The sequence below is a fragment of the Rhododendron vialii genome, chromosome 7a (assembly GCF_030253575.1).
Source record: "Rhododendron vialii isolate Sample 1 chromosome 7a, ASM3025357v1".
Classification (NCBI taxonomy): Eukaryota; Viridiplantae; Streptophyta; class Magnoliopsida; order Ericales; family Ericaceae; genus Rhododendron; species Rhododendron vialii.
Window position 1 is genome coordinate 15,011,242 of NC_080563.1, and position 10,584 is coordinate 15,021,825.

Here is a 10,584-nt window from a genome sequence, read left to right on the forward strand (position 1 = left end):
CAAAAAAGCTGGACCGTTGCTAATTTGGGTATGCGGTGTATGCCCCAACATATCCATCCTAGATTGGATAAAGGTATGCGCACGTGTAAGGTTATTGTATTCAATACAGGTTGGTATCACGTTTTCAAAGGAATAAGAACATCATTTATACTCTGGGGCGGACCCAAGTGAAGGCACATGAGGTCACGTGCCCCCACAGTCGGTGAGGACTGTGGGGGCACGTGACTCATTTAATTGAACTTTATATTGAAAAAATAGCAACTTGAAGTCTGAAGGTTTTAATGTTAGTTTAGAACCTACCCCAAAAAAAGGTAATTTATAAACTATATCGAAAATAATTGTGTATCTTAATTGTTGAATTGTGACTACATAAAAAATTGGACTTTGTATTCATTCTTTTTGTAATAGATTAGGGCTATTGATGTTTCCTTTGATAGTATGGAAAAATTAATCTTTCATTCACTTACTTGTTTTTAACTCATTGACAAATTTTCATTTATTTTTCCACATAATCACGCTTAATTTTTCACCTTAAAAACTTTTGCCCCCATTTTGAATAAATTTTGGGTCCGCCACTGTTTATACTATTTACGTTCATGGAAAGTATGAAGCTAGCTTGTTCTAAATGGTAAAGAGCATTCAATTCAAGTATAAAAGAGGAAGGTTTCTATTAATTATATTTCTCTTTCAATCAAGCCTTGCAATTTAAAACATCAAGTAGATGCTGAGTAAACAGAAATGCTAACCACACAGATGGTATATGCATAGATCGTGCACATACAGTTCCATGGGGCCCACAAAGGGGTCCCCACAAATGATCCAAGCCATCCATTATCTTTAAAATAATTTTCTAAGTCATCACGTAAAAAATCAGCTCAATCCGATACATCTAAATACTTAATCTAATCTTTCAAATTTTTGCTTAGACTTTAGGATTTTGAAATCTAAAGAAACATTTAGACGATTGGATCAAGCACTTAGAGATATCTGATTGAGTTGATTTTAAGCGTGATGGTAGAGGTGTCAAACGTGCGTGTCGTGCCGTGCCGTGCCATTCAACTTCCGTGCCAATCGTGCTTCGTGCCGTGCTGTTTTTCAATCGTGTCGTGCCGGGCCGGGCCCATTTACTTAAATCGTGTCGTGCTGTGCCGACCCGTTTTTTAATTGTGTCTTGTCGTGCCGTTTCTCAATCATGTCGTGCCGGGCTGGGCCCATTTACTTAAATCGTGTCGTGCCGTGCTGGCCCGTTTTTTAATCTTGTAGTGCCATTTTCAATCGTGCCGGCTGGGCCTATTTACTTAAATCGTGTCGTGCCATGTTGGCCCATTTTTTAATCGTGTCGTGCTTCATGACGTGCCCGTTTTACTTGATTGCCGTTTTTAATCGTGTCGTGCCTATTTAGAGGTGTCAAACGGGCCGTGCTTCAAACCCAAGTTCCATAGGACTTGGGTTTGAATCACATGGAGGTTTTTTTTCTTTAAAATTAGTTTTTTCCTTATTTATTTTTAGTTGTTCCAATTTAAAAGCTTATTTTTTATAAATTATGAAACTAAAATGCCTTGTTTTGTAATTAAAATTATTGTCATTTAATCACATTATATTCATGAGTCACAAGTCAAAGTAATAACTTTTTTCCCGTGCCTATGTTGTGCCCGGCTAGAACCGTGTCGGGCCGTGCCCAGCTAGAACCGTGTCGGGCCGTGCCCGACTAGAACCGTGTCGTGCCGTGCCGTGCCCATTCAACTGTCGTGCCGTGCCGTGCCCATTCAACTGTCGTGCCGTGCCGTGCCAGGCCAACTTCCGTGCCGTGCCCGTGCCGTGCCTGCCCACTTCCGTGCCCCGTGCCAGACCGCGTGCCAACTAAAACCGTGTCGTGTCGTGCCAGGGCACGACCGTGCCACATTTAACCGTGTCGTGCCGTGTCAGCCCGACCCGTTTGACACCCCTACGTGATGGCTTAGAAAATCATTTTAAAGCTAATGGACGGCTTGGATTGTTTGAGGGGACCCTATCGTGGGCCCCACATAGTCGTATGTGCACGATCTATGCGCATACTATCTACGTGGTTAGCATTTCTGCTGAGTAAAATGTATCCCATCTTTGTATTTGCATTACAAGCAATAAAAGGGGCAAATCATAGTGTTAGTTATGATATCCTTTTAAATGCACTAATAAACAATAAGAGGATAAATCAGGAGGTGTTCCACTTTTCAAAAAAAATACTTTTTGAAAAAAAAAGGTAATTTCAAAGTCAAATATAATGAAAATGAAAAATATTTTTTCAATTTTTTTACACCGTTTAAAATATCTTAATGAGATCTATCAAACAAGATCCATATTCGTAAATGAAAAATATATTTTCAATTTTTTTGCACCGTTTAAAAGATCTTAATGAGATCTATCAAACAAGATCCATATTAGTAGGAAAATTATTTACGTAAACACATAATTTTTGAACTTGAAATTACTTTCTTTTTTCAAAAAGTACTTTTTTTGGAAAGTGAAACACCCCTCGGTCTGTTTATAATAAAACTCTATAAGTACAAGATAAGATTAGTCTTTGAGTCAATAAAGTAGTGTATTAACATAGAATCCTCTCTCATACGTCTATTAAAGAATATGTTCTGCTAAACTTACACCTTAGTTTTTTGTTCTCGAATTTGTTTATGCTGTTGATAGGAATAAAAACTTACTCCAGTACTTAAGAAAGGAAAAAAGGCCAAAAAAGAAAAGAAAAGGAAAGTATATGTTCACAGAAGGATGTATACAAGTATGTATAAAACTGTGTGACGCATATTAAGTTATTAACCCATAAAATAACGAGATCTTTTAAGTGCATTGTACGATTTTGAACCAGTATATAAATCTATGTACCAGAATGGATTGGGAAAAGCTTCACTACTTAACTTTCATATAAAATGCATTTCAAAATTTGTACTTTTACGAAAAATGATTTACGCACTTCACTTTCATAAAAAAATGCACTCCGAAATTTATTTTTTCTAGTACTTGAAATTATCCTTCGTTTAGTAGCAAGTAACATGAACTTTTGGAAGGGAAAAGATTCTCAAAATCAAGAACACTTAACCCACACTCCCAGTGATAACCGAAAAAACCTGCAAACCGATCATGATCACAACCCTCAATCGAATTCCATCACCATCTGAATCCCAACACAACCCAGAACACTGACCAAACTAAACCCAATTCAGCAAAACCAATGGAGATCGCTGCCTCAAAATCAGAATCAAAACCCAGACACAACCCCACCAAAAGGGTTCCACCGGCCGTGATAATCGACGTCATCGACGACGAAGACGATGACGTGTCACTCATCTACGTCACACCCACATCGCGCAACAGCGGCAGCAGCCCCCAGAACGCCATCTCCGTCGAGAACTACGCCGACGACCTCGACCTCCGCCTCGGGCTCACCTCCTCTCTCTTGCCGCGAAAACCCACCCGGAAAAACGGGTGCAAGAAGAGAAGGATCATCGACCTCTCCCTCTTCCCGGACGAGGCAGAGGTCGATGATGGAAACCCTTCTTCTGTTATCGAAATCGGTGAGTCTTCGAACTCGAATTCGGAGCCCTTTACTTTCATGTGTGAAATCTGTGTGGACTTGAAACCTTACAGTGAGTTTTTTAGCATAATGGGTTGCACCCACTTTTACTGTTCTGACTGTATGATCAAGTATATAGCTTCGAAGCTTCAGGAGAATATTACCCAGATACAGTGTCCTTATACTGATTGTAAGAGGGGGCTTTTGGAACCGGAACATTGCCGGGCGATCTTGCCCCCGGAGGTGTTTGATCGGTGGGGGAATGCTCTGTGTGAGGCTGTGATTCTGGCATCTGAGAAGTTTTATTGTCCTTATAAGGATTGCTCTGCACTTTTGATTGACGATTATGGCACCGGTGGTGGAGTAGGGGGTGAGGTGATTAGGCAGTCTGAGTGTCCAAACTGCAAGAGAATGTTTTGTGTGCAGTGTAAGGTTCCATGGCACTCGGAATTCGAGTGTGCTGAGTTTCAGGAGCTGAACAAGGATGAGAGAGGGAGAGAGGATATGATGTTGATGCACCTTGCTAAGAAGAAGAAGTGGATGAGGTGTCCCAAGTGCAAGTTTTTTGTCGAGAAATCCGAAGGTTGCATGTATATGAAGTGCAGGTTAGTTTTTTTTTTTTTTCTGATTTCAATTGCTTTCTTTCTCGTGCATTTGTTGGGAATTTGCATCACAATCATCGCACAAATGAAGCGATAGAGATTGGCAGGATTGCATGAATCTCTAAAAGCATGAACAGAATTAGTAGAAAGATACAGCATCCTCAAAGTTAGGAAAATAGTCTCGAGATTAATGAGAGTTATGGCACTGGTAGTCCTAAAGTCATATTCACTCCCTTCGTGTAGATTTTGATGACTGAATATGATTTCAAGGTACAATCTCAAAAAATCTTCCAGTTTGTCTCTATTCTTCATAATCGGTGAAAGATGGATGTGCCAAGTTTGAGTCTGATTACCCATTTTGAGTACAAAAAAGTATAGAGAAGGAAAGAGTATTTTGTTCCTTATTAGTAGGCTATACATGTATATATGTTTCGAAATTAAAAAGTCACGTCACTTAATTTCCGACAAATAAGTCTTTTCATTTAGAATTACAAGTCACGCCCTTTAACTAAAAGACATGTCCCTCTACTTAAATATATCTTTTGTTTTTTGAAACTTAAAAGTTCCAACTGCATTTTGAGAGTTAATATTGTTGTTCTTTGTTTGCAATTCTTTTTGATATTGTTATGGTGCTTGCATTCTAATCTCTAGATCTCAATTAACTCTTGTTTATGCTGTTCAGTTTAGTTGGGTTGAGTGAATGAGCTTTTGCAATTCTGTCACGAAGTCATTCTTGATGTCTACTTACTACTTTTTGTTTTTCATTTTTCTTTTTTGATGATCCATGTTAATACTATTCCATCAGCATGGTCCAGTAACGGTGCTCAGGTTTTAGATCCAAAATTTTGTGATTCCTTGGGTTGATATTTATTATTTATGTATAGTGCTGGGAACCACATCTTTTCCATAGAGGCAACCATGTACCTTTTGCAACATGTACCCATCATTCAAAACAAGTTTTCCATTGATTCATGCTCAAAGTTTCCACGTTTTAACATACCTAAGTGTCCGAATTTATTTTTCAATGTAGGTTAGAGACTGTCCTGCTAACCACGATGTAGACTTAAGGCCACAAATGTTGGATTTCCAGTACGCATCCACAGATTTCAAGCACATTTACGGATGTCTAATGTACTTTCCATAGATAGCAATGCACTTTTTGTACATTAATGACTGCCCAAGGGTGTTTATTTGGAATTATAACCAAATCTTTACGATCCTCATTTCAGTTCTGTTCGCAATTCAGAAAGAGAATATTCCGGTTCTCATTTTGACAGCCTTGGTTATAATGTACTTGGAGAGACCATTTCTTGGTCTTGTTCCAGATTGAGTAGGTTCTTTGTACTTGAATGCTCTTGCCATGTTTTCAAACCAAATCTTTTTCTAGTGCTGTGGGAGATAAGTTCGGTGTGTTCTTGACATTGTTGTTCTCTGCTCAGCCAAACTTGCTTTAATAACCTGTGTCATGCATCCTTTTCGTTAAAGAACACAAAATATGTAGTTTCTAATCAAGGTCCTCCTCCCAATTGGAGATACAGGGGAAGTTTGGCGTAGTGATTTAGGCATTCTGAACTCTTGCGATAATTTCCACTAATAGCCGGATGCCTAGTTGATTTTTCATACAACATTCTGATTGAGAAAGAAAATCCGGTGACTAATGAGCTCTTAATGGCCTTTTTTTTAATCCATTGTTTGTTTTCTATGGGTGACATTGGACTGTAGTGGAAGTTTGGTTTATATTGTTGTTGACATAGTTGGTTAATGGTTATAACCAAAACCAGCGTACTGATCCCAAATCATTTTCGTCAATTATGTTGACTTATTATCCTCTGATGATTTATTAAATTATCTACTTATTCATTTGTATACTTTGTTTCCCATTTGTGGGTTAAATACAGGTGTGGACATGCTTTCTGTTACGCCTGCGGAGGATCTTCTATGAGAGGGCACGTTTGTCAAAAATGTACAAGGACCTCATAGATGCCCTTTTCCCTTGTACTAGTTTAACGCAGAAACAGGAGAATAAATTGGTACTCAAATTGGAAGGTCTAAGTTGCATATAGTATTAGTTTTTGGGAAATCTACTAACGATGCAAAAAATATTTGCAACTGAAAGTATGGTTTAAGAGCTGTTTGATATGTGAATAGAATTATGTTCTTGTTCATGAGGATGATGGGATTTCGAGATGTAAGGAAATGATTGTCTCCTCAATCCTGTTGTGTTCTACTGGCTTTCTTCGGATACTTTCATTTGTTGCTCATGTTACGTCCGTAGTTTTGGAGCTGAAGTGCAACGTGGTATTGGCTATTTGGTGCCGACAGTGCTTCTAGAGCTAGATTTTAGCCTCCTAAACCATCTGCTTTCTCGCAAAGTTGGTGGGCCATAGTGACATAGTGCTTGACCCACCAACCTTGCGGTAGAGCTGACGGGACCCACCAACCTTGCAGTAGAGCTGACAGGATTCAGGGAGATTTGTGAAGTTTTGGCGCACTATTTCTGTTAAAGTGATTTGCGCAGTTAATCTGATCGGGTATGCTGTGGAAATTAGAGACTTCCATTTTGTGCAATGTGAAAAATTAGAGACTTTCATGTTGTACAAAATGTTCTTCTGTCAAGTTAGTTTGGAAATTAGAGACTTTCACATTTGTTTCCGAATGGGAGGATCGGATTCAAAAACCAAACTAACTATACAATGCAGCAGCTCATGTAGAGGTAAAGATGCCTATGACTGTCAAGAGGGACCAAAGCAGCAGCTCACTAGAGTACGTATTCCTTTGCCAATCGATACTCCCTCCTCCTCCGAATACGAAAAAAAAAGGAGCCTAATGACGATAAGAGCTCTTACCAGATCCGGAATTACAAGCACAAAACACAAGAAAAATTGCAGCAATCGCGCATAAACCACAATCAAAAAATGACAGAGGAGGTCGAACAATGTCATACTTGCCGGAGTGCAGGTTGACTTTCGCTGATTTGAAGACGAATGGAGAACACGATCTCGCCCTGAGGTTTGCGCTGTTTGGTCTAGTTCAGAAAGAGAACAACTAAAATGTTAAGACCTTGGGTTTTGCGTTTATGATTCTTGCACTTATTGGGGGTAGTTCGGCCATTACATTACTCTCTCCGTCCCCATTTAATATTCTCGTTTGGGAATTCGTGTCATTTTTTTAATTGAATATATATTGTAATTTATATTATTTTACGTGATTTAAAAATATTGTCTTATAGAACTAATTGAAATCTAACAAACAAGATCCATACTGGGTGTAAACTTCATTAGGAGTACAATTTATTGATATAATTAGCTTTTTATCTGGTTATAATAGAACGATAGACTATTAAATGGGAACGGAAGTAGTATTACCAATATTCCTTGGGGTGGATCAAAAGAAAAAATAATACTCTAATAATCTCTTTTGGGCCGAATTGCTAATCTCATTGGACTCACGGTCCATGCTCGTTTTGGGTTAACAAACAAAGGTTTTGGAGTCCCGTTGGGATTGGTAGTCCAATCTTATGAGGTAACAGGGTTAACAAACCGGCCCAACAAGTAGAAGTAAATTGGCAAAATTCAAAAGAATTTTTTTGGTTGCACTTTGGGGAGGCAAAGTGCCTAATATAGTTGCATTTGTTCTTTACTTCTTTGTGAATGAGTAGCACTATTGGTACAGACGGGGTCGGTACCGAAATCGTAGGGACAGCCGCGCTAGGCCGTCTCCGGCCACCGGACGGCGTATATATATACACGAAAAAAGAGTGCTCAGATCAAGCACCTTACACACCTCGGATGCCGTTGATTTCCGCGTGGGCTCCCTCGTTTTTTTTTTTTTTAGAATTTTTGGACGGCTCGAATCGGCCGTCCCTACGATTTAGATACCGACCCCGTCAGTACCAATATCATTTTCGCTTCGTGAATTGCTTGGAGCCCACCCAGAAAAGGGTCCAAACTGTCTCCAATAACTTCTTTTTTTTTTTTTTTTGGTATACTGGAAAATAACAACAAAATTAAACTCTCTCAAACACTAGCCCTCTCATACTGTCTCAAGCAACGGGATGATGTCTTTCAGCAAGATGATATGCGACACCATCTTATCCTCCTAATCCACTCCAATAACTGTCTTCAACAGTTCAACACTATACTCACAATGCAACAAATTCGTTTTCATCAAAGAGTCATTTGAATTCACACTTGTGAGATAGCTCCAGCGACTGCCTGGTTATCAAAGAGAATTTGTTCTCCAAGAAATTATTTTTTCATACGTCCCAATTTGTTTGTCCATCTTTTTTATTTGTCTATTTTCTCAAAATTTAACGAGCTCTCTCTACGCAATTTGCCTTTCGCCCCTTCTTTTTCTCGAATTAAAGTAACATATCATTAAAACATCAAAAGTATCTCTTGAAAATTTGAAGCTTTTCGAAAACAATTACTCCCTCCGTCCCTTTTTAAGTGTCCTGCTTCGTAACTCCAACTTATTAAAAAGACATCATCATTACACCTTTCACATCAACTTTTTCCTCCATTTTTCCTACTTACCCATCATCATTACACTTTTACTCACTAACTTTTCAAAATAAAATCTACTTTTAGGGACAAAATAGACAATACACCAACTTTTACCCCCCTAACTTTACAAAATGGACACTTATTAAGGGACAGCCCAAAATGGAATACTGGACACAAAAAAAGGGACGGAGGGAGTATTACGGACGGAATATCAATTCAACGGGTGTTATTCCCACCATTTTGTTTCACTACTTCCCCCACCACAGCGCTCAATCTCACCGTTCGTCTCGGCAATCAATGGTCCAAATTTTTGAAACAACTCTTCCGAGGAAGAGTCCCTAGACGATGAGATTGAAAGCGATGAAAGGAGCGGTGAAACAGAGTGGTGGGGTAGAGTTTCTTATATCAATAGGTGTTTGTTTTGTTTTGAAAACAACGTGTAGCTCTCTCAAACCAAGAGCAAATCACTAGAGTACAATCCAAGATCCACAAGAGTAAAGTTGCAGTTATATAAACCTTTCACACAAAAATAGTTGCAGTTATAAGTGTTTGCAATGATTTTTCACTTCTAATGTCAAGGATTAATGGTCATAAACACCCACTAAGAATATATGTCATGCGTGGTTGAAGTGGAGACGGAATATGATCCCATTTGACAGTTTGAAATCAAAGGATTCATTCGTGTATCTATTCTATCTAATATAAAAGGGGTTATCTACTTTGGCATCAACGAACGGGGGCTTGCATCTCATTAGGAGATTAGGAGTTCTTTTTTTTTTTATCAGCAAGATCAGAGTCTCTTAGAGGCTTTTCATTTTTTTTCTTTGTTTCTATCATATAATGGACTTATTTCTTGTATTCGGTTAGTTGTTGGGTTAGGTTGTCCCGTGAACTTTCACAATTGATGTAGTGTCCTGGATTTGTACTCTGTACTTCACATATGATGAAATGATTTCTTCTATCGATTAACAGGAAAAAGAAAAAAAACCTTGGCATGAACACTTTCGTGAAGCTACTTCATAAAAGTGATTTTCACAATTAATCTCACAAATTTTTTTTTACCACTCTTTAACTACGACGAAAATTAGCTGTCAAGGTGATAAATGTAAAATCACTCCCACTCCAACTGTCATACCTCACATCCACAGAACTCCCCACTTGCACACCCCATGTATTCACAGAGTGCCATGCCCAACTTCTAGTTCATGTAAAGAAAAAGAGAAATTGTTGGGTTACAATTCAGTTTATTTGAGGATCGAGTACCAAACCGGATTGCAAATTACGAAAATTGAATTTACTTGAAAACATGCACCCCCTTTGCGGACCTTTCAAGTTGTTATTTTTATACCAAAAAAAAAAAAACTTGATAAAAAAAATTTACCTGATGAAATTCACACATTTTGAGAGAATGTCTGAATTTAATTCTAATAGACTTTCAAAAAAAAATTAAAAAAATTCCTCTCCCAAAAAATTGTCAAACAACGAAATTTAAACGGGTGAGAAGTGTTCAAGGTTTGATAGACGTGCACGTATTTTGTCTTTAGATTTTCTAGCTGGCAACTCACAAGGGTCAAAGCCCAACCAACCGACTAGACATGCTGGTTTGTCTTTCATAGTACACGTCTTTGTTCACGCATGTCTCATGGTTTTTCATACATGAACCAGAAGACATTTCCACTCGTACTACTATTCTTTTTTTATGGTCTTTTTCTCTACACCGCTCGTGTTCGTGCAGTTTTAAGGATCAATATCTGAAGAGTCAAAAGGGTAGCTGTTGAACGTCGGGTCGCGCGGTTTTGATTAGTTAATAACTCAATAATCGTTAAAATTAAATTTTAAAAAAAATAAATAAACAGAAGCCAAAAATTTCTCAACTCCAAAATGCTCTGCTTACTTGAAGTAGTGTTCAATTAGA

General features: G+C 38.4%; 1 protein-coding gene across 1 annotated transcript; it reads left to right on the plus strand.

Moving 5' to 3' along the window:
- Positions 1-2,832: 2,832 nt before the first annotated feature.
- Positions 2,833-6,376, plus strand: LOC131333696 (E3 ubiquitin-protein ligase RSL1). The gene is made up of 2 exons (XM_058368365.1): positions 2,833-4,167; positions 6,063-6,376. The coding sequence occupies exons 1-2, from the start codon at positions 3,221-3,223 to the stop codon at positions 6,142-6,144; spliced, it is 1,029 nt and encodes a 342-aa protein (XP_058224348.1). The 5' UTR covers positions 2,833-3,220; the 3' UTR covers positions 6,145-6,376.
- The last annotated feature ends 4,208 nt before the right edge of the window (positions 6,377-10,584 follow it).

What these genes read in the sequence shown, in the direction of transcription:
- LOC131333696 (XM_058368365.1), top strand. Translation starts at nt 3,221, where the DNA reads ATGGAGATCGCTGCCTCAAAATCAGAATCAAAACCCAGACACAACCCC. An exon ending in TGCATGTATATGAAGTGCAG is followed by an intron (nt 4,168 to 6,062) that starts GTTAGTTTTTTT and finishes GGTTAAATACAG; the next exon opens with GTGTGGACATGCTTTCTGTT.